This window comes from Entelurus aequoreus, linkage group LG06, assembly GCF_033978785.1.
Source record: "Entelurus aequoreus isolate RoL-2023_Sb linkage group LG06, RoL_Eaeq_v1.1, whole genome shotgun sequence".
NCBI classification, from domain to species: Eukaryota; Metazoa; Chordata; class Actinopteri; order Syngnathiformes; family Syngnathidae; genus Entelurus; species Entelurus aequoreus.
Window position 1 is genome coordinate 65,952,542 of NC_084736.1, and position 24,686 is coordinate 65,977,227.

The following is a 24,686-nucleotide window of genomic DNA, read 5'->3' on the forward strand; positions in this document are numbered from 1 at the left end:
TCACAATATTATGTCAAACCCACTCGACATCCATTGCTTTCGGTCTCCCCTAGAGGGGGGGTTACCCACATATGCGGTCCTCTCCAAGGTTTCTCATAGTCATTCACATTGACGTCCCACTGGGGGGAGTTTTCCTTGCCCGTATGTGGGCTCTGTACCGAGGATGTCGTTGTGGCTTGTGCAGCCCTTTGAGACACTTGTGATTTAGGGCTATATAAATAAACATTGATTGATTGATTGATTGAAGAATAAGTGATTATTACATTTTAACAGAAGTGTAGATAGAACATGTTAAAAGAGAAAGTAAGCAGATATGAACAGTAAATGAACAAGTAGATTAATAACTCATTTTCTACCACTTGTCCTTAATAAATTAGAAAAAATAATAGAATGACCTTAAGGACCTTAAATGTTAAGTCTATTGACCCGTCTGCGATGTCAACAAAACAAAAATGGCGGATAGCTACGGTGGTGAAGAAAGGTAGGCTGACCATATTCTGAAATCCCAAAAAGAGGACATATGTGCGTGCCAAGGCGGGGACTAGGTGAAAATTTGCCAATGATACTCGAACTTGCTTTATAAATAATATATTTATTTAAATAAAGCATTTTTCTCCTCTGTTGACAGCAGTGTTGGCACTAGGAATTTTCAAAATGGGGTCCCAGGGACCCCATCAAGTAATAAAAATGGGTTACCACAGTAAAATTTTGGGGTCCCACTTTTTTGTAAGCATTTTGAAAACAGATAAATGGATGCATTATTCTGTTATATCTCACATTCTATATTGTGTTTTGGAAAAAGGTTGTCATAAACGTTACTTCATTCATTAAAAAAATAAATAAAAAAAGAAGTAGAAAATGGATGGATGGATGGAAAACTAATTTTAAAAAGTATGTTTTTGGGGTGGAGGAGTCTGATCGGGTGCTAGTTAGCTTGAAGCTAACAGGTAGCCTGTCTCCATCCTGGAACAATGTGGATCCAGCGGGAGATAAAAGTGAAGTTTCCATGGACTCACAAAGACTAAAACAAGACATTTACTGGAAACTTGGCACAGGATGAAGTTAATAAGATTGACTTTACACTCACCTTATTGTTTACCATCAAGTCTTTCTTTTGACAGCACCTGCGCTAAACTTGTCCCAGTGCAAACTGAGGAAGTGTTTGTCATTGACAAACCTTTCGGCCAATCAAAATTTAAGACCAATAAAAAAGCAATACACGGGGATGGAAATGTGATCTGGCAAATTAACAAAACAACACTGGCGGAAAGCAATAATCGAGACAATAAAAAAACGAGCAAAAAAAGAAAAAAAAGTCCTTTCTGATTTCAATGCTTAAAAAGACAAAAAGTGCGGTAACGCCAACACTGCTTGACAGTATAACAAAATAAGTCACACTTATATTCTGTAACTGTGTGGAATGCTAAAACACCCTCTGCTGCGTTTACAATGTCTTCTCCTTTTCCAGGTTGCACAAAGTACTCTGTCAATTTAGCAGACGAGCTCTCGCCCTGCACAGCTGCTTTGTAGGGCTTGTAGATCTTTATTTGCCACAGATACATACGTTCCTGCTTTGCACACAGTGCATGTGTCACGGGCAGGACCAAAACAAGAATACTTTTTCCGCAAATCATCCGTGAAGTTGCATTTACGTTTCGGCATTTCTTGTTTTCATGTCTGTCTCTCCACTCACTTGCTCTCTCGTTCTGTCTCTGTCCCTCCCTCACGAATGTTTCTGCGTGCATGTGTAACAGGTACTTTAGCTAGTATAGTAGAAGTTCTCAATATTGGGCTAATCAGAAGTCTAGATTACGACTCGGAGAGAGTAGGACAGATACAATTAAATGCTTTAAATTATACTGGTGTTATTTAAATATGTACAGTGCAACAAATAGTGGACAGACATTGATAGGAATGGCCATTCAAAACAAAAGAAAAAAACGGAAAGGAATCTCAACAAACAATGTTGGTTTAGTTCATTGATTAAGAGTTCAGGTAATTCATACAAGGTAGTATCAAAAGTTCTTAAAGTTCATAGGAGTCATATGAGACTGATCGCAGTCCATATGCGCATTCACAGTTCATACGGCCACACGGGTTGGGGTTGTGGATATGGCAGTTTGTAGTAAGAGTTCAGTTTATGGGCAGGGTGTGTATAAGGTAGTGCAAAGGGCCGCAGAGTAATGAGGTGCGAGGCAAGGGGTTTGGCTATAAGCCGCCTACCGGCCCGACCAGAGCAGATGGAGTTCAGGGGTTGAGAGGTGGAGATCCTTGGGCTCGGGCTCAAGGCCTATCTACAGCTCGCCATCCAAGACTTAGGGACCTGGGGCCGTACTTATCAAGCTTCTTAGAGTGCCATTTTAGACTAAGTCCTGAGAATTTGCGAAATTTAGTCCTACTCTCAAACTTAAGAATAAAAGCTTTTTATCGTATGTGTGTGGCCGTGAGGTGAGTGACGTCAGTGAGTGTGTGGGCGATAGAAGAGAGGGAGCGGTAGCGTGAGTGCCGGCGGGGACTAGTTTGTTTTGTATTATTTTGTAGTTTATTGTCAAAATATACACTCCCATTGTCCACTTAAATATTACCAAGATATTTCTTTATTCTTAGACAACGGATTCCCTTCCGTGATTGGTCATTTCTATGGACACAGAAATGACCTCACCTAAAATTCCGTTTACGGCACATAGTAATGTCGTAATTCAGCTCTGAGTGTGACACTTAAGATTCAGTCCTACACTTCGCTGAAAGTGTGAGTAAGACGCTTGATAACTAACTTTTAAGTGCAGCTTTCAGCGAAGAATTTATTTACTCTTAAGTCAGCTCTTAGCAGACTTCTTAGGAGTAATTCTAAGAAGCTTGATAAGTACGGCCCCTGGCCTACGTAAACACAGGACCCGGAGTTCAATCAATGTGCGCACATAAACATCAACATTAAGTCATCTATCGTTCGACCTTCAATAAATAAGTTACACTTATTATTATCATCATTATTAGCAATAATACTGCTAACATCGACACACTCTCTCGTCGCAACTGGGCTCTGATGGTCGGCACCTATAAGTTTACAATTAGTTGTAAAATGTCGGACGGTTGTTTTTACGATATGCAGGCAAACGACAACTTTAAAACATAACGGCTTCAGATGTCCCCAGGCTTAGCCACCGGACATGGCAGCCATCTTGGGACGGTGGATCATATAGAGCGCGATAGGCTGCAGCGGGTCACGTGATAGGCTGCAGCGGGTCACGTGATAGGCTGCAGCGGGTCACGTGATAGGCTGTAGCGGGTCGCGTGATAGGCTGCAGCGGATCACGTGAGTGTGTGTGTTAAACTCGCGAGATTAAACGTGGAAAGGGCGCAGGTAATATGAGGGAATGCCATGAGAGGAAATATGTCTTATTTCCAGTGTTGGGACTAACGCGTTACTGTAACGCCGTTAGTTTCGGCGGTAACTAGTAATCTAACGCGTTATTTTTTATATACAGTAACCCAGTTACCGTTACTACATGATGCATTACTGCGTTATTTTACGTTGTTTTTTATGTAGTATTGGCTAGAAACAGAAGATCTGAGTGTCTTTTATTGCAGCGCTGCTGTGACGTGCTTCTGATTCTTCCTCTGCGCTCTGTGTGTGGGTGGGGAGGGGAGGGGAGGGGAGGAGAAGGGAGGGGGGTGCGCAATACAACCAAAAACTTTTTGGTTGGCCAAGCGGATGTGACGACAGGCTGTCCTCACTCAGGTCTGCACGGACCTGGAGGGGGCGTGCCTTAAGTCCGGGAGAAATTGGGGAGAATGGCAAGTATGAAAGGCACTGAAATTCGGGAGGGTTGGCAAGTATGAGATATTCTCACTTCTTTTCTTTTGTCGAGCACAAAGAAAATAACATTTTAGTTAAATGTAAGTTGTGTCTTGGATCAAAGATCCCGTTTACTGCCCAAAACAACAATTCAAATCTGCCTGGTTAGGTTTTGTGTATGTCACGTGTGCCTTCCTTAGGTGAAGCCAGGGGCCGTATTTATCAAGCGTCTTAGAGTGCCATTTTACACTTAAGTCCTGAGAATTTGCAAAATTTAGTCCTACTCTCAAACTTAAGAATAAAAGCTATTTATCAACTTTCCTAAGTCTAAGAATCACTCCTACTCTCCACGATATTTAAGAGACCTTCAGAGGTGTCTTAAGTGGTTAGGAGTTCCCAGCAGGGGATGGCACTGAGGCGAGAGAGACGTGTGCGAATGTTCAGGGAGCGGAAGGATGTCCTGTCTTTGTTTGATGACGAGCAGCTGATCAAACGGTATCGTTTAGGCAGAGCGGGTATTATTTTTGTCACAGATTTAATAATTTTCGATTCCTTGTTGATTTCTGCATGTGGCTGCAGTGGGCTAGTATATATAGAGCCACCCACACCAGTTTCAAATTAGTTGCCTAATTAATGAATTGGAAAGAAAATGTTATGAGAGTAGCGTATGTGTGAGGTGAGTGACGTCAGTGAATGTGTGGGCGAGAGAAGAGAGGGAGCGGTAGCGTGAGTGCGGGCGGGGACTAGTTTGTTTTGTATTATTTTGTAGTTTATTGTCAAAATATACACTCCCATTGTCCACTTAAATATTTCTAAGATATTTCTTTATTCTTAGACAAGGGATTCCCTTCCGTGATTGGTCATTTCTATGGACACAGAAATGACGTCACCTAAAATTCCGTTTACGGCACATAGTAATGTCGTAATTCAGCTCTGAGTGTGACACTTAAGATTCAGTCCTACACTTCGCTGAAAGTGTGAGTAAGACGCTTGATAACTAACTTTTAAGTTCAGCTTTCAGCGAATAATTTATTTACTCTTAAGTCAACTCTTAGCAGACTTCCTAGGAGTAATTCTAAGAAGCTTCATAAATACGGCCCCAGGTTTACAGCTATGTTGTTGATTGATTGATTGATTGATTGAAACTTTTATTAGTAGATTGCACAGTACAGTACATATTCCGTACAATTGACCACTAAATGGTAACACCCGAATAAGTTTTTCAACTTGTTTAAGTCGGGGTCCACTTAAGTTGATTCATGATACAGATATATATCATCAAATATACAGTATACTAACATCATAATACAGTCATCACACAAGATAATCATCAGAGTATATACATTGAATTATTTACATTATTTACAATCCGGGGTGTGGGATATGGGGGGCATTAGGTTTGGTTGGTATCAACACTTCAGTCATCAACAATCAGCATCAACAATTGCATCATCAGAGAAATGGATATTGAAACAGTGTAGGACTGACTCGGTAGGATATGTACAACAAGTAGTGGACACAGAGAGAGAGATCAGAAATTATGAGAAAAAGTGTCTACATTTGATTATTTACAATCCGAAGAGGCATTATGTGGAAGGGAGGGTGTTAGTTTAGGGTTGTAGTTGCCTGGAGGTGTTCTTTTAGTGCGGTTTTGAAGGAGGATAGAGATGCCCTTTATTTTACACCTGTTGAGAGTGCATTCCATATTGATGTGGCATAGAAAGAGAATGAGTTAAGACCTTTGTTAGTTCGGAATCTGGGTTTAACGTGGTTAGTGTTAGTGTTAGTGTTAGTGTTATTATGCTGTTTGTTACTTATGTATGTTATGTTGCAGCTATTTAAAATGGTTTTGTCAATTTGTTCTGGCCTGAAATGAATTGGCCCTTTGAAACATATCTTTGTCTTTGTGTGTTGTATGTAGACCACATTGCTTTGCAGAATTCAGTGATGCAAATGCATGTTAAGTTAATCAACACATTGTATTATTCTCCAGTGCAATAACAGTATTGAAATGAAGGCTAAAAGGGCATTAATGGGAGCTTTAAAAAAAAAAAAAGTAGAAGAAGTAACTAAATAGTTACTTTTCACAGTAACGCATTACTTTTTGGTGTAAGTAACTGAGTTAGTAACTAAAGTAACTAGTAACTGTAACTAGTTACTGGTTTTCAGTAACTAACCCAACACTGCTTATTTCCCACTCGTGCTACACGCACCCCTCCACAGTTTGTTTTGTTTAACCCCTTCTTAACTCTGGACGTGCATTGAAAATACACGCAACCCTAACTCAAAATGCCGGACATTTGAGGCATTTAAGAAACCCCGGCCGGACACCCCCGCAAAAGAGGACATGCCCGGGGAAAAGAGGATGTATGATCAGCCTAAGAAAGGTCATAACAAATGCAAACAGGACAAGAAAATATAATTAATTACCACTACAAAATGTTCAGTTACAGCATCATTGCAAAAGCCACAGCAAAGACATACGACACAACACAATTTTAAGCCAAAAAAGGCGCGACCGACACAACAGGACTGACAGCGGAGCAAGTTAAGACAACACACCGACTTCCGGAACACAAGAAGAAGTCATTTTATCAGAAACACATCTGTTCTCAGCCAGGGCGGAGAACAGATACTGGGGACTTTATTTAGCAGGTAAATCTACTGTTAAAAGGTTGATTGTTGTAGTTTTGTTGAAAATTGCTTTATTGTTGAAAATGTGAACAGCAAAGGTTTCCTCTTATTAATTCGACTTAAAGTGCTGGTTGCACTTTATTCAAATGAGATGACAATGCATTGACCATTAATTGTTGTTTACTTGCTTGTTTGTATCCATAATTAATTTATAAATAATTCCCTTACAAATAACATAAATATAGAAAACTTCACCCCCAGTGTCCAGTATGCAATATTTATTTCACAGTAACACTAGATGGTTAGAAAAAGAAAAAAAAAAAGTAAATGAATTGATTATAATTCACTGAATAATTTTGCATCCTCGGGGTCGCGGGGTGGCTGGAGCCTATCCTACTTCGGGCGGAAGGCGGGGTACACCCTGGACAAGTAAGTACATAAGTACCAATGATTGTCACACACACACGAGGTGTGGCGAAATTATTCTCTGCATTTGACCCATCACCCTTGATCACCCCCTGGGAGATGAGGGGAGCAGTGAGCAGCAGTGGTGGCCGCGCCCGGGAATCATTTTTGGTTATTTAACCCCCAATTCCAACCCTTGATGCTGAGTGCCAAGCAGGGAGGTAATGGGTCCCATTTTTATAGTCTTTGGTATGTACCCGGAGGGAACTCACGCGGTCCAACCCAGGACCTTTTCATTGTGAGGCCTCAGCACAGGGCCACCGTGTAGAGGACATTAATTGAAATAGTGATAAGATAAAAACAAAATCATCATTTATAGGGTACTTTCTATTAAGAAGTAGCTATCCTCGATCTTGATTCCTAAAATTAAATGTATGAATATACCGCTCAAAACAATTCTTTCAATTTTTTTCCAATAATAAGCGGTTGAAAATGGATGGATGGATAGTGTAATTTACAATATCTTTATAAATAGGTTTAAACAGACGTTGAAATACATAGATGTATTGTGGGTTTAATTTTTTCATTAAAAACTGTGCTCAAAAAATAATGTGCCTAGTTTTTATGTCACTACCAGGAGTTTTACAGGTGTGGCTGATTTTAGATTTAAGCCATACCCCTGTATTTTTGACCAGGAAGTGACATCGCATCTCTGTCCCCCATGGTTCCATGGTAATTAACTTAATCCCATAGTTTTTAAATAAATGTGCTCCAAAGTCAGTGTGTATCTTTAACAATTGTCATTACCAAACACATACTGTCTTCAATTATGTAAACTTTTTCAGCTGTTATGTAAAATATCATGTTTTTATAAATGTACAAGTCTTCAAACATGTGTTTGCTATCCACGTGCTTGCTGGCATTATTTAGTTATGGTCAAAATTAGCCAGAATTGTCACTACCGAAACAGTCATTGCCCAAATTCTGTAGTGACAAAATGAAATAGAAAGTAGTTTAATACTATCATTTTTGAAATAATTGCATTCACACAGTCTTAAAATAAGTGATTGTCTTTAAAGGGGATGCACTTTTTTTGGAATTGTGCCTGTCATTCACAATCATTATGAAAGACACGACGATGGATGGATTAAAAAAAAAAAAAAAGTATTTATGCATTCTAAATTGTAAATAAAACTAAATCAAAGGGAGGTTTTTGGGAGGGGCACTGAAATTCGGGAGTCTCCCGGGAAAATCTGGAGGGTTGTCAAGTATACTCGAGGGCCGCACTAACATTAAACTTTAATATTAAGGTGGGGGCCGCAAAATAACGTCTCAATTGGCCCGCGGGCCGCGTGTCTGAGACGCCTGGTTTACACCAACACTGTTGAGACAGACTGGGGGTATTCACCTCCAGGAACCTTGAAGGGGAGAATTAGTCTAAGCAAATCTAGCCAAACCCTAAAAATACAAGTAACCCCTTAATAACCTTGCATATACTAGAACTAAATGATGCAGGAATTATATAATCGGCTCATATCAAGCTGGAAAAGACATCTAAAAGTACATACTAATTACCATATTGCCAAGAACAGATACAGGAATCAACGGTCCGACCTCTAATGTAGAAACTATAAAATTAACACCAAAAAGTATCCAAGACACATATGCAATAGAGACAGAAATATAAATTAGAAACGAATGGTTTGATTGGATGTTGTTTACAACTTAAAGTCTAAATACAAAACCCCAAACCAGTGAAGTTGGCAGTTGTGTAAATCGTAAATAAAAACAGAATACAATGATTTGCTCATCCTTTTCAACCTATATTCAATTGAATTGACTGCAAAGACAAGATACTTAACGTTCGAACTGGAAAACTTTGTTATTTTTTGCAAATATTAGCTCATTTGGAATTTGATGCCTGCAACAAGTTTCAAAAAAGCTAGCACAAGTGGCAAAAAAGACTGATAAAGTTGAGGAATGCTCATCAAACACTTATTTGGAACATTCCACAGGTGGAACAGGCTAACTGGGAACAGGTGAGTGCCATGATTGGGTATTAAAGCAGCTTCCATGAAATGGTCAGTCATTCACAAACAAGGATGGGGCGAGGGTCACCACTTTGTGAACAAATGCCTGAGCAAATTGTCGAACAGTTTAAGAATAACATTTCTCTACTATTGCAAGGAATTTAGGGATTTCACCATCTACGGTCAGTAATATCATCAAAAGGTTCAAAGAATCTGAATAAATCACTGCACTTGAGCAGCAAGGCTGAAAACCAACATTGAATGCCCGTGACCTTCGATCCCTCAGGCGGTACTGCATCAAAAAGCGACATCAGTGTGTAAAGGATATCATCACATGGGCTCAGGAACACTTTAGAAAACCACTGTCAGTAACTACAGTTCGTCGCTACATCTGTAAGTGCAAGTGGCTATGCAAAGCGAAAGCCATTTATCAACAACACCCAGAAACGCCGCCCGCTTCACTGGGCCAGAGCTCATCTAAGATGCAAAGTGGAAAAGTGTTCTGGCGAGTCCATATTTAAAATTGTTTTTGAAAACTGTGGACGTTGTGACAAAAGTGGAAAAGAACCATCCGGATTGTTATAGGCGCAAAGTTCAAAAGCCAGCATCTGTGATGGTATGGGGGTGTATTAGTGCCCAAGGCATCTGCGCACCTGGACTTGACGAGGGGGAGCGGCATAAAGACCAGCGGACCCGAGAAACCTTTGCCAGAACGTCGCTAATCTTCCCAGTAAGCATCACGTCTGGCATTCCCTACGCTGTGCTTTGCTCTCTCCGTGTCTCCCTTGTTCATGTCCCTTGTGTCTTCCGCAGTGACTCCCCTGTCTTCCGTGATCGTACCTTGCCTCTTGACATCCATCCGGATTCCTGACTGCCTTCCTCGATCCACGACCTCCCTGCTCGGATCCAGACCACGCTGCCTCGCTCCTGCCCTCGACCTCTTGCCTGTTCACGAACTGCCTCTTCGTCTTGCCCCTCTGGATTCGACGAAGGATACAACCAACACTCACAGACAACAACCCCTGGTAACATTTACACTATTAATATTACACATAGTCTACACTCTTTCACTTAGAGTAGCATACACACGCCACGTAATCATCAAAGGTATAAATAAACCTTGTGAACTGCAGTTGTGCCCTGGTTGTCGCCTCCTTCCCTTCTCTGTACATAACAGTACGTTCTGGCCACAACATGTCGGAACCAGGCGACAACGTCAAGCCCCAGGCCCGGCCATCCAGGACTTCTGACCTGGCTATCCTTAGCTCCGTCGTGAGCGAACATCAGGTTCGTTTTTTTGCCCTTGAGGACAATCTGGATAGAGCGTTTTCCCGAATGTATACTAGGTTGGACAGCCTATACCCTGGGGCCAGTCCCGGGACCCTGGTACACCCACATGCGTCCCAAGTCCAGGGACCTGAACACTGCAGTCTGGAACGGGAACCCAGGATTGCCAGTCCGAGACCCTTTGAGGGAGACTTTGAGCTATGTAGGGGTTTTCTTGTACAGTGTGACCTCATTTTTCGTCATCAGCTCTCCCGCTATTCCACCGATGGAGCCAAGATTGCCTTCATTTTTGCCTTGCTTTCCGGACCGGCACCCAAGTGGGCTACGGCCGCCGTCGACAGGACCGTGGGTCTCAACTCCGACTACTCTGCTTTCCGTGCTTAATTTCGGGCCGTGTTTGATCACCCCAAGGATGGGGGAGACGTGGCCGGACGTCTGCACTCCATCTTACAGGCTCACGCTTCGTGGCAGCCTACACCCTGGAATTCCGGACCCTGGCGGCGTACAGTGGTTGGGATAACCGGGCGCTCCAAAGCACGTTCCATCGCGGCCTCTCTGAGGAGATTAAGGACGGTCTGCTGAGAGACAGACCTGCTTCCTGCAAAAACCTCATCGAATTGGCCCTCCAATTTGACCTAAAACTTTGTGAGCATGCAGCAGAGCGAGGCCAGAGAACTGCCTCTAGAAGCCAACCTCTTCCCACTTCCAAGGCGGAGGGGATCCTGGTGAGCCATACTTTATTCCCCCGTAAGGAAGAAAACCCCGACATCCTGCTACCCGCTACTTTGGCCTGGGAAGAGGAGCGTACAAGTGGAGGCATTTGTGGACTCTGGAGCAGACGAGAGTCTTTTGGACTACGAGTTTGCCCGGCAGATGGGCATTCCCCTGATCTCCTTGGACATAACACTGCCTGTACAAGCCCTGGATGGACGGACGTTGGGCCCCATCAAGTACCGCACGGAGCCCCTCTCCATGACCATTTCCGGTAACCACAGGGAGACCATCAGCCTTTGGGTGCTGGATGCTCCAGTAGCCCCACTTGTTCTTTGAAGATCTTGGCTTCGTCTCCACAACCCCCATATCTCTTGGACTTCCGGCAGAATCCTGGCTTGGAGCACACCCTGCATGGCCAACTGTCTCAGGTCAGCGTCCCTTCCGGTGCACCACTCCTCTACCACGACTCCCCCGGCCGATCTATCCCTGGTCCCTGCTTGCTACTATGACTTAGCCGATGTCTATAGCAAGGTACGTGCACAGGGACTACCCCCTCATAGACCCTACGACTGTGCCATTGAGTAACTCCCTGATGCTACCCTGCCTTCTAGCCGCCTTTACAATCTGTCTCTTCCAGAGAAGGAGGCTTTGAGGAAATACATTACGGAGGGTCTTGCCTCGCCTCGGGCATCATCACCCCCTCCAAGTCTCCATTGGCGGCAGGATTGTTTTTCGTGGCCTAAAAGGACGGGTCCCTTCCGCCCTGCATTGATTACCGTCACCTAAACAACATCACCATCAAGAACAAGTACCCTCTTCCGCTACTCAACTCTTCTTTCGAGTCCTTGGCACCTGTTACCGTCTTCACCAAACTGGATCTGGTGATTGGTACGGATCAGAGAGGGGGACGAGTGGAAAACAGCCTTAAACACCCATATGAGACATTATGAGCCGGGTAATGCCTTTTGGTCTTACCAACGCACCTGCAGTTTTCCAAAAATTTGTCAACGACATCCTCCGGGACATGTTGGACCAATTTGTGGTAGTATACCTTGACGACTGTCTGATTTTCTCTCGTAACCACTCTGACCACCAGCAACATGTCCGGCGTGTCCTGCAACGTCTCCTGGAGAATCGTCTATTCGTGAAGGCGGAGAAATGCAGCTTCCACTCGTCCAGTGGAGTTCCTGGGATTTGTAGTTCGAAAAGGGGCACATAAGACCCGACCCGAAGAATGTGAAGGCCGTAGTACAGTGGCCTCCACCTACTACTAGGACGGAACTTGGAGGTTCCTCGGCTTCGCCGGCTTCTACCGGCGATTCATTCGGGACTTCAGTAGGGTTGCGGCACCGCTCCACTCCCTCACGTCAACTAACGTGCCATTTGTGTGGATTATTTTGGCTAGAAAGGCCTTTGAGGACTTAAAAGAGCGTTTCGTTTCAGCCCCCATTCTCATCCACTCCGACTTAGACAGTGCATTCCTGGTGGAGGTGGACGCCTCAGACTCTGGGATTGGGGCTATTCTCTCACAACGGTCCAAAAGTAACAATTTGATTCACCCTGTGGCCTTTTTCTCTAGGCGCCTGACCCAGGCCGAGCAGAACTATGACGCTGGGAATAGGGAATTATTGGCGGTCCACGAGGCCCTGGCTGAATGGAGACATTGGCTGGAAGGAGCTAGACACCAGTTCCAGATCCTGACCGATCACAGCAACCTTCTGCACATCCGAGCTGCCAAAAGACTCAACAACCGCCAGGAAAGGTGGCAGCAGTTTTTCTCCCGCTTCAATTACGTGCTCTCTTTCAGGCCTGGGTCTAAGAACACTAAAGGCCTACTGAAATTATGTTTTTTAATTTAAACGGGGATAGCAGATCCATTCTATGTGTCATACTTGATCATTTCGCGATATTGCCATATTTTTGATGAAAGGATTTAGTAGAGAACAACGACGATAAGGGTCGCAACTTTTGGTCGCTGATAAAAAAAAGCCTTGCCTATACCGGAAGTAGTGTGACGTCACCGGAGGAAGGACTCCTCACATTTTACCATTGTTTACAATGCAGCGAAAGAGATTCGGACCGAGAAAGCAACGATTACCCCATTAATTTGAGCGAGGTTGAAAGATTTGTGGATGAGGAAAGTGAGAGTGAAGGACTAGAGAGGCAGTGCAGGACGTATCTTTTTTCGCTCTGACCGTAACTTAGGTACAAGGGTTCATTGGATTCCACACTTTCTCCTTTTTCTATTGTGGATCACGGATTTGTATTTTAAACCACCTCGGATACTATATCCTCTTGAAAATGAGAGTCGAGAACGCGAAATGGACATTCACAGTGACCTTTATCTCCACGACAATACATCGGCAAAGCTCTTTAGCTACTGAGCTAACGTGATAGCATCGGGCTCAAATGCAGATAGAAACAGAATAAATAAATCCCTGACTGGAAGGATAGACAGAAGATCAACAATACTATTAAACTATGTACATGTAACTACACGGTTAATAATTACCAGCCTGGCAAAGCTTAACAATGCTGTTGCTAACGACGCCATTGAAGCTAACTTAGCAACGGGACCTCACAGAGCTATGATAAAAACATTAGCTATCCACCTACGCCAGCCCTCATCTGCTCATCAACACCCATGCTCACCTGCGTTCCAGCGATCGACGGAAGGACGAAGGACTTCACCCGATCATCCGTGCGGTTGGCGGCTAGCGTCGGCTAGCGCGTCTGCTATCCAAGTAAGTCCTCCTGGTTGTGTTGCTACAGCCAGCTGCTAATACACCGATCCCACCTACAACTTTCTTCTTTGCAGTCTTCATTGTTCATTAAACAAATTGCAAAAGATTCACCAACACAGATGTCCAGAATACTGTGGAATTTTGAGATGAAAACAGAGCTTTTTTGTATTGGATTCAATGGGATACCAATACTTCCGGTTCAACGATAGGCGTCACGCGCATACGTCATCATACATAGACGTTTTCAACCGGAAGTTTAGCGGGAAATTTAAAATTGCACTTTATAAGTTACCCGGCCGTATTGGCATGTGTTGCAATGTTAAGATTTCATCATTGATATATAAACTATCAGACTGCGTGGTCGGTAGTAGTGGGTTTCAGTAGGCCTTTAAGGCTGACGCACTATCCCGGTTATTCGTGAAAGAGACCACCTGTCCGTCAGTGGCGCAGCCCATCCTCCCTCCCACTCGCATCGTTGGGATGGTGACTTGGAAGGTGGAGGACCTGGTCAAGTCTGCGCTGCGCTCCAATCCAGGACCGAGAGGTGGATCCCCCAACAAGCTTTATGTCCATCGGGAGCTACGACCCAGGGTCCTGGATTGGGGGCATCCCAGCCTGTTCTTTTGCCATCCAGACTTTCAACGATCCCTATCGCTGCTGTGAAGACGTTTTTGGTGGCCATCCATGGCCAAGGATACTCGTGAGTTCATCGCTGCTTGTTCTACTTGTGCCCGTAGTAAGACGTCACACAGGCCTCCTGCTGGTCTCCTTCGCCCTTTCTCCATTCCTGCCCGTCCTTGGTCACACATCGCCCTGGATTTCGTCACGGGACTCCCAGCCTCCAGAGGTAACACCACCATTCTAACTATTGTTGACCGTTTCTCCAAGGCAGCCCACTTCATTCCGCTGCGCAAGTTACCTTCTGCCTCAGAGACGTCTGATCTTCTCACACTACACGTCGTCAAGCAACATGGTATCCCGGTGGACATCGTATCTGACCGAGGGCCTCAGTTTACGTCACAAATATGGAGAGCCTTCTGCAAGGGAATCGGGGCCTCGGTCAGCCTCACATCGGGATACCATCCCCAGAGCAACAGGCAGGCTGAGAGGGCGAAACCAAAGCTTGGAGACCATGCTACGCTGTGTCGCCAGTCGTCAACCCACGTCCTGGAGCAAGTTTTTGCCTTGGGTGGAGTTTTCCTATAACTCCTTGAAGCACTCAAATGTTCCCATTTGAGTGCTCGTTGGGTTATCAACCCCCCTTGTTTCCCCAACAGGAACTGGAAATCGCTGTAGCCTCGACTAGGGCTCATATTAGGCGGTGTCAGAGGGTGTGGAGAGCCGCTCGTGCGGTCTTAGAGAGGGCCTCCGAGAGGATGTGCCGCAACGCCAACCGTCATCGCATTCCAGCCCCGTCCTATCGGCCAGGACAACAAGTTATGCTACTCACGAAGGACCTCAGCCTCCAGGTACCATCTAGAAAATTGGCACCACGTCACGTTGGTCCTTTTGCCATCTTGTCCATCATAAATCCTGTATCTGTCAAATTGGCTCTTCCACCCTCGGTCAAGCGGCACACAGTGGTCCATGTGTCCCAGATTAAACCGGTAGCAAAGAGCGCTCTGTCCCCTCCTGCCCCTGCCCCCCACCCTCGAGGTTCTTGCCGAACGGAGCTCAGGTTTGGACGGTCAAGGAAATCCTCAGGGTCCGTCGACAAGGTAGGGGGCTCGTTTATCTGGTCGACTGGGAGGGATATGGGCCAGAAGACAGATCTTGGGTTCCTGCCTCCTATCCTGCCGATCCCTCTCTTCTGGAGGATTTCTACCGTGCCAATCGTGATGCTCCCCGGCGCTCTTCGGGGGCCTCGCATAAGGGGATGGGGGGTACTGTCATGACGCGGAGTCGAACCCCCGTTTCCTCTGCAGCTGGAGCTGCAGGCACCTCCACTGGCAGCGCGCTCAGACACGCCCCTGCTCTTGCTGAGCGCAACACGCCCACACAGCAACAAGCCTGCAGACAATCACTGATCTGCGCACCTGGGCTTGACGAGGGGGAGCGGCATAAAGATCAGCGGACCCGAGGAACCTTTGCCAGAACGTCGCTAATCTTCCCAGTAAGCATCACGTCTGGCATTCCCTACGCTGTGCTTTGCTCTCTCCGTGTCTCCCTTGTTCATGTCCCTTGTGTCTTCCGCAGTGACTCCCCTGTCTTCCGTGATCGTACCTTGCCTCTTGACATCCATCCGGATTCCTGACTGCCTTCCTCGATCCACGACCTCCCTGCTCGGACCCAGACCACGCTGCCTCGCTCCTGCCCTCGACCTCTTGCCTGTTCACGAACTGCCTCTTCGTCTTGCCCCTCTGGATTCGACGAAGGATACAACCAACACTCACAGAAAACAACCCCTGGTAACATTTACACTATTAATATTACCCATAGTCTACACTCATTCACTTAGAGTAGCATACACACGCCACGTAATCATCAAAGGTTTAAATAAACCTTGTGAACTGCAGTTGTGCCCTGGTTGTCGCCTCCTTCCCTTCTCTGTACATAACAGTGATGCTGCCATTACATTCTAAGTTAATGATTATTTGCAAAAAAAATAATATGTTTCTCATTTCAAACATTAAATATATTGTCTTTGCAGTCTATTCAATTGAATATAAGTTGAAAGGGATTTTCAAATCATTGTATTCTGTTTTTATTTACGAATTACACAACGTGCCAACTTCACTGGTTTTGGGTTTTATAAAACTAACTGCATAGCTTGTTCAGTGCCCTGTCCCATTTTAGGGAACAAACCAGGAACAAACCCCCTTAACTAATTTCAAAGTTTGTTGGAAGTGTAAACTTTGCATCAACTGATTGTGATTCTTTATTTTCGAGCTATCCTGTGTCTCCTAAGACAACACCTCCTTTTTTTACATCACTTGATGGGAACTTCACTTGCTTTGCTAAATTTAGATCCCAGAATCCAGTGCAGTTAGGTGTGATAAGAACATGCACAAATCATTCCAATAAATGCTTCTTCCAATAATGCATAGATAGTCCCGAGGATGGGCATCTGGTGTTGGTGTGGTGGTATGACACCTCAAACAGATTCTGCCCCAAAGTTGGGAAGCCCATCGAATTAGTAATGCCATTTCTAGTCATCCCGCTCACTTCAACCACTCAATTCTCGGAGTTACAAACTCAAATTTCTCAGCTTCATAGGCCCATAAGGGACATTCAAGGAGGGTCTTTTGATAGTCAGGTCTACATTGATGCTATTGGGGTACTTAGAGGTGTCCTGAAAAATTTAAAGCACGTAATCAGGTAGCTTCTGGCTTTGAATCTGTCTTCTTCTGGTGGGTGACAACCAACAAGAATGTTGATTCAATCAATCAATTAATGTTTATTTATATAGCCCTAAATCACAAGTGTCTCTAAGGGCTGCACAAGCCACAACAACATCCTCGGTAAAGAGCCCACATAAGGACAATTATGATTGAATTAAATGTATCTACGAACAACCAACAACGCTTTGTTAATTATACACGCGATGCCGTTAAAGGCCTTGCTGAACAGTTGGTTGCAACTTCCACTATGGCATGGCAAAATAGGATGGCATTAGACATGCTATTGTCCAAGGATGGTGGGGTCTGTAAAATGTTTGGCTCATCTTGTTCATCCCTAATAATACTGCACCTGATGGCTCTGTAACGGAGCACTACAGGGCCTTAACACTCTAGCTCAGTGGTTCTCAACCTTTTTTCAGTGATGTACCCCCTGTGAACATTTTTTTAATTCAAGTACCCCCTAATCAGAGCAAAGCATTTTTGGTTGAAAAAAAGTGAAGTGAAGTGAATTATATTTATATAGCGCTTTTCTCTAGTGACTCAAAGCGCTTTACATAGTGAAACCCAATATCTAAGTTACATTTAAACCAGTGTGGGTGGCACTGGGAGCAGGTGGGTAATGTGTCTTGCCCAAGGACACAACGGCAGTGACTAGGATGGCGGAAGCGGGGATCGAACCTGGAACCCTTAAGTTGCTGGCACGGCCACTCTACCAACCGAGCTATACCGCCCCAAAAAAAAAAGAGATAAAGAAGTAATATACAGCACTATGTCATCAGTTTCTGATTTATTAAATTGTATAGCAGTGCAAAATATTGCTCATTTGTAGCAGTCTTTCTTGAACTATTTGGAAAAAAAGATATAAAAATAACTAAAAACTTGTTTAAAAACAAACAAGTGATTCAATTATAAATAAAGATTTCTACACATAGAAGTAATCATCAACTTAAAGTGTCCTCTTTGGGGATTGTAATAGATATCCATTTGGATTCATGAACTTAATTCTAAACATTTCTTCACAAAAAAAATAAATCTTTAACATCAATATTTATGGAACATGTCCACAAAAAATCTATCTGTCAACACTGAATATTGCATTGTTGCATTTCTTTTCACAGTTCTTTTTGACAGACATTTTAGTGAGAAACCTGAGCTTGTGCTTCACTGAGATTATGAACTTACATTCATATTTTGTTGAAGTAGTATTCAATAAATATATTTATAAAGGATTTTTGAATTGTTGCTATTTTTAGAATATTTTAAAAAAATCTCACGTACCCCTTGGCATACCTTCAAGTACCCCCAGGGGTACGCGTACCCCCATTTGAGAACCACTGCTCTAGCTGATTAACTGGCTGAAAACTCTGGCATAAATGACACAATTTTAGCATGGAGAGAAAAAATATTTGGCTCCTGAAGGGCTACAATCATATCTATGGGCATAACTATGCTTGTATTCTCATTTGTTGGTTGCTGTATCATTCCATGTGCACGTCGTTTGTTGGAAATTGGGCCTAAGATGTTTCAGGACTCAGCTGAAAAGCAGAATTAATACTCATTTATTTGCCAAGAGCTCCATCTGCCACTGATTTGATGTGTATTAGTGTTCTAAGGTCTTCTGGGTTCACAGAGGTGCCAGAACTGCGGTCACCGGGACAGCGGAACCATGAAGGATTTTTATTCACAAAATAACATTCACCTCATAATAAAGTTATCTGCCAGTGAGGGTTTGCCTTCATACCAAAGTAAACCCATTAGGAAGGGTTTAGTTATTGTTTACACTACTCAGGTAGTGTGAAATTAGGGACCAAAATAATTAATTAGTTAGATTAGCAATGTTAAATATAATATAAATAGTAGAATGCAGTTATGGTTGTATATATAGTGTGTGCATGTGGATGTATACATATAAACACATACAATTGTGTTTAAAATGTATACATACATATGTAATATGATGATGGGTGTATGTCTATTGTGCATGTAAGTGTATGTACAAACCCCAAAACCAGTGAAGTTGGCACGTTGTGTAAATCATAAATAAAAACAAAATACAATAATTTGCAAAACCTTTTCAACCTGTATTCAATTGAATAGACTGCAAAGACAAGATACTTAATGTTCGAACTGGAAAACGTAGTATTTTGCAAATATTAGCTCATTTGGAATTTGATGCCTGCAACATGTTTCAAAAAAGCTGGCACACGTGGCAAAAAAGACTGAGAAAGCTGAGGAATGTTCATCAAACACTTATCTGGAACATCCCACAGGTGAACAGGCTAATTGGGAACAGGTGAGTGCCATGATTGGGTATAAAAGCTGTTTCCATTAAATGCTCAGTCATTCACAAACAAGGATGGGGCAAGGGTCACCACTTTGTGAACAAATGCATGAGCAAATTGTCGAACAGTTTAAGAACAACATTTCTCAACGAGCTATTGCAAGGAATTTAGGGATTTCACCATTTATGGTCCGTAATATCATCAAAATGTTCAGGGAATCTGGAGAAATCACCGCATGTAAGCGATGATATTACGGACCTTTGATCCCTCAGGCGGTACTGCATCAAAAAGCGACATCAATGTGTAAAGGATATCATTACATGGGCTCAAGAACACTTCAGAAAACCACTGTCAGTAACTACAGTTTGTCACTACATCTGCAAGTGCAAGTTAAGACTCTACTATGCAAAGCGAAATACATTTATCAACAACACCCAGAAACACCACCGGCTTCGCTGGGCCTGAGCTCATCTAAGATGGACTGATGCAAAGTGGAAACGTGTTCTGTGGTCTGCCGAGTCCACATTTCAAATTATTTTTGGAAACTATGGACGTCGTGTCCTCCGGAACAAAAAGGAAAAGAACCATCCGGATTGTTATAGGCGCAAAGTTCAAAAGCCAGCATCTGTGATGGTACAGGAGTGTATTAGTGCCCAAAGCATGGGTAACTTACACATCTGTGAAGCCACCATTATTGCTGAAAGGTACATACAGGTTTTGGAGCAACATATGTTGCCATCGAAGCAACATTATCATGGACGCCCCTGCTTATTTCAGCAAGACAATGCCAAGCCACATGTTAAAACAGCGTGGCTTCGTAGTAAAAGAGTGCGGGTACTAGACTGGCCTGCCTGTAGTTCAGACCTGTCTCCCATTGAAAATGTGTGGCGCATTATGAAGCAAAAAATACGACAACAGACCCGGACTGTTGAACAACTTAAGCTGCACATCAAGCAAGAATGTCAATCAATCAATCAATCAGTCAATATTTATTTATATAGCCCTAAATCACAAGTGTCTCAAAGGGCTGCACAAGCCACAACGACATCCGCGGTTCAGCGCCCACATAAGGGCAAAGAAAAACTCACAACCCAGTGGGACGTCGATGAAAATGACTATGAGAAACCTTGGAGAGGACCGCAAATGTGGGTAACCCCCCCACCCCCTCTAGGGGAGACCGGGTGCAATGGACGTCGAGTGGGTCTGACATAATGTTGTGAAAGTCTAGTCCATAGTGGATCTAACATAATAGTGAGAGTCCAGTCCATAGTGGAGCCAGCAGGAGACCATCCCAAGCGGAGACGGGTCAGCGGCGCAGAGATGTCCCCAACCGATGCACAGGCGAGCTATCCACCCCGGGTCCCGACTCTGGACAGCCAGCACTTCCATAAGGGAGAGGGGGCAGAGGAGAAAAGAAAAGAAACGGCAGATAAACTGGTCTAAAAAGGGGGTCTATTTAAAGGCTAGAGTATACAAATGAGTTTTAAGATGAGACTTAAATGGAAAAGAATTCCACCTGAAAAGCTTCAAAAATGGTCTCCTCAGTTCCCAAACGTTAACTGAGTGTTATTAAAAGGAAAGGCCATGTAACACAGTGGTAAAAATGCCCGTGTGACAATTTTTTTGCAATGCGTTGCTGTTAAGTTAATGATTTTTTGCAAAAAAAAAAAATAAGTTTCTCAGTTCGAACATTAAATATCTTGTCTTTGCAGTCTATTCAATTGAATATAAGTTGAAAAGGATTTGCCAATCATTGTATTCTGTTTTTATTTACGAATTACACAACATGCCAACTTTTCTGGTTTTGGGTTTTGTAGTTAGATTAGCAATGTTAAATATAATATATATAGTAGAATGCAGTTATGGTTGTATATATAGTGTGTGCATGTGGATGTATACATATAAACACATACATTTGTGTATACATGTATACATACATGTGTAATATGATTATGCATACTTGCCAACCTTGAGACCTCCGATTTCGGGAGGGGGGGGGTGAGTGGCGTGGTCGGGGTGGGGCGGAGGGCGGGGGTGTGGTTGGGGGCGTGGTTAAGAGGGGAGGAGTATATTTACAGCTAGAATTCACCATGTCAAGTATTTCATATATATATATATATATATATATATATATATATATATATATATATATATATATATATATATATATATATATATATATATATATATATATATATATATATATATATATATATATATATATATATATATATAGTAAGTAAAAGAAATACTTGACTTTCAGTGAATTCTAGCTATATATATATATATTAATTTTATTATATATATATATATATATATATATATATATATATATATATATATATATATATATATATATATATATATATATATATATATATATATATATATATATATAAGTAAAAGAAATACTTGAATTTCAGTGTTCATTAACTTACACATAACACTCATCTACTCATTGTTGAGTTAAGGGTTGAATTGTCCATCCTTGTTCTATTCTCTGTCACTATTTTATTAACCATGCTGAACACCATCTCTGATGATGCATTGCTGTGTGGCACGCACAAAAGTGCTTTCATCAAATGCACTAGAGTCTGGAATCTTCCATCTCTCCCTAGCATGGCCCAAAACCGGTCAATCTTTGCTTCCTGAGGAAGATCTTCACTGCCAAGCACTTCGTACTCCACTACATCTTGCAGGAGGCTATCCAGGTCCAATCGCAGCTGCGGCTTGGAACTTACAAGCGTATTTCTTAATCTTACTCATCGTCGGCGTCCCCACAGCTGTATCTTCCTCGTTCTTCTGCTTCGTCTCCTTGTTGTGTGCGCAGTTGTGCACTCTCTAAAAGCCGTAGATGTTATTGTCACATATGCATGTACAGTAGATGGCAGTATATTGTCCTGTTTAAGAGTGTCACAACATTGCTGTTTACGGCAGATGAACTGCTTTACGGTAGACCAAAACGTGACTGCTGTTGTTGTGTGTTGTTACCACGCTGGGAGGACGTTAATGGAACTGCCTAACAATAAACCCACATAAGAAACCAAGAACTAGCCCTCGGTCATTCTACAGTTATAACGTGATTGGGCAGGCACGCTGTTTATATTGTGGGAAAGCGGACATGAAAACAGGCTGTCCTCACTCAGGTCCGCATGGAGCTGGAGGGGGCGTGGCTTCCAGCTCCGCCTGAATTTCGGGAGATTTTCGGGAGAAAATTTGTCCCGGGAGGTTTTCGGAAGAGGCGCTGAATTTCGGGAGTCTCCCGGAAAATCCGAGACGGTTGGCAAGTATGTGATTATGGGTGTATGTGTATTGTGCATGTATGTAGTATTACTAGATATTGAGACATTATAGATGATATATGAATAACGTTTGTTAAGTGTCCTCCCTGGAGCCCTCATCATTCCTTTAACAGGGGCCACATGATTCTTTGTGTCAGACTAAATCCTTTGAAATGAAAATAGCCTCATGGTAAACTTTGGGTCAGAGTTACAGACTCATGGTTGGCAGGAAGGTTGAGCCAATACACAAGCCAACCAGAACATACAAAGATCAACGAATAGCACACTGGAGATACCATGACAGTCTGAGGAAGTGCTACAAGACAGAGCCAAATGGTATAAAGATAAGGACCTTCGAGGTTGGGCGATCACAAATGAACCCTTGCTGATCAATACTTGCTTCGGACTACATGAGAGGTACAGAGAATGAGAGCGACCAGACTTCTTCTTGCTGATGGAGTGCTTGGTTTGTTTTGCTGAGATTGTCTCCTTTTCGAAATGTGCTTTTTCAATTAATCACAGTGTAAAATAAATCTAAAATGAAAATTAACAAGGACTCTGTGAGCTTTATTATAGATCAAACTAACACGTGTAGGAGAAAAAGTCTCCTCCCTTCTATTCTTACCTAACCGTCATGATGGCAACAGGGCGGCTTTTTAGGTGTCCTTGACACCGTGGACAGGCTCGTCCAGACAATTGGCCATGAAACATTAGTGCTGCAGTAATTTTTTTTGTATTTTGTTTATTTTGAAAATTTCAGGCTCACTTGTTTTGAGGGTCATATGTAGCTGAGATAGGCTCCAGCGCCCCCCGCAACCCCGAAGGGAATAAGCGGTAGAAAATGGATGGATGGATGGATGTTGTTTATTACTGACTTTGTATTTTACCACTTGCACATACCCAATATCATCTGTTAATTTACATGGCATCAATGCTTCAATCCCTGGTCATTCCTGATAAATACATTTACTGAAAATGGTAACAAGGGGACTTTGTAGTAGTCAGTGCACACAAGTATAGCAATAAAGATATTACGTCTGCCCTCTGAAAAGCCCCATACCATTTATGTCAGTAGCAAAATTAAACTGAACACATAAAAAAATGTGTTTTGGGTTTCCACTTACAATCCCTTGTAACCCAAAGCATGCAAACCTTGAGGGCAGAATCCAGATGTCCCATACAGATGTGTGCTGAGGCAGCATTGAAGAGTGTCCAAGATGTAGGTTCTGTAATCTGGTCCATCTTTGCCAGAGCTCCTTGCCAGTCCTTGCTATCCATTGCCTGCACTGACTCATTCCAAAGCTGCAGTAAATCTGTGTAAAGCATGATGACTGTTGAGAGCAAAAAAAATATATATTATAATTAATTCATATAGTCCTCCAATTTTTAATTATTAAGTAAGCTCATTGGTGCCCCTTTGCCCACCTCTCAGAAATGTACAACAGGCACATAACTCACAACCCATCAGCATAGTGAGTGACTTCAATTATTTGTCAAGGGCATAGGGGTGTCTTGATAGATGACTCGTCCCCCAAACTAATGGTTGTGTGGTTTGTTCTTTAGTACTTCTTATGACTATATCAAAAGTATCCCTGGGCAAGACAATGAACCCAAAGTTGTTTGGAGTGTCGAATGCAAAAATCAAATCACACTTTTCTGGCTGACATATGTGAAACATTTAACTCACTTTCCCAACAATTAGATTACTTTTCTCATATTTACCTCCATTTCTCACCTTGATTTAATTTTCTTCACTTTTGAGGTAAAAAATAAAAAGTAAATCTAAATGTTGAATCTAAATATAAATCTAAATGTTAACATTTGAATTTAGATTGAACTTTTGGATTCAAAATTTTGATTTAGCATTTAATTTCTACCTCAAATTAATTATAATTTAAAAAATGAATTTAAATATGAGAAAAGGGAACTATATATATTCAAAATATATCACCTAATAAACATACTTGACAACCCTGAGACCTCAGAATTCGGGAGATATTCAAAAGGGGCCAGGAGGGAATGGGGACATATATATATATATATATATATATATATATATATATATATATATATATATATATATATATATATATATATATATATATATATATATATATATATATATATATATATATATATATATATATATATATATATATATATATATATATA

At 42.5% G+C, this 24,686-nt stretch overlaps 1 protein-coding gene across 3 annotated transcripts in view; it reads right to left on the reverse strand.

Annotated features, from left to right (window-relative positions):
- LOC133652460 (NADPH oxidase activator 1-like) overlaps nucleotides 1–24,686 on the reverse strand; it is a 143,120-nt gene that overhangs the window by 112,434 nt on the left and 6,000 nt on the right. For all 3 annotated transcript variants that reach the window (XM_062051229.1, XM_062051230.1, XM_062051231.1), the window contains exon 2: nucleotides 23,667–23,845. In XM_062051229.1, coding sequence (XP_061907213.1) covers nucleotides 23,667–23,840 — 174 coding nt within the window. In that variant the 5' untranslated portion in view covers nucleotides 23,841–23,845. The remainder of the gene's footprint in view (nucleotides 1–23,666; nucleotides 23,846–24,686) is intronic.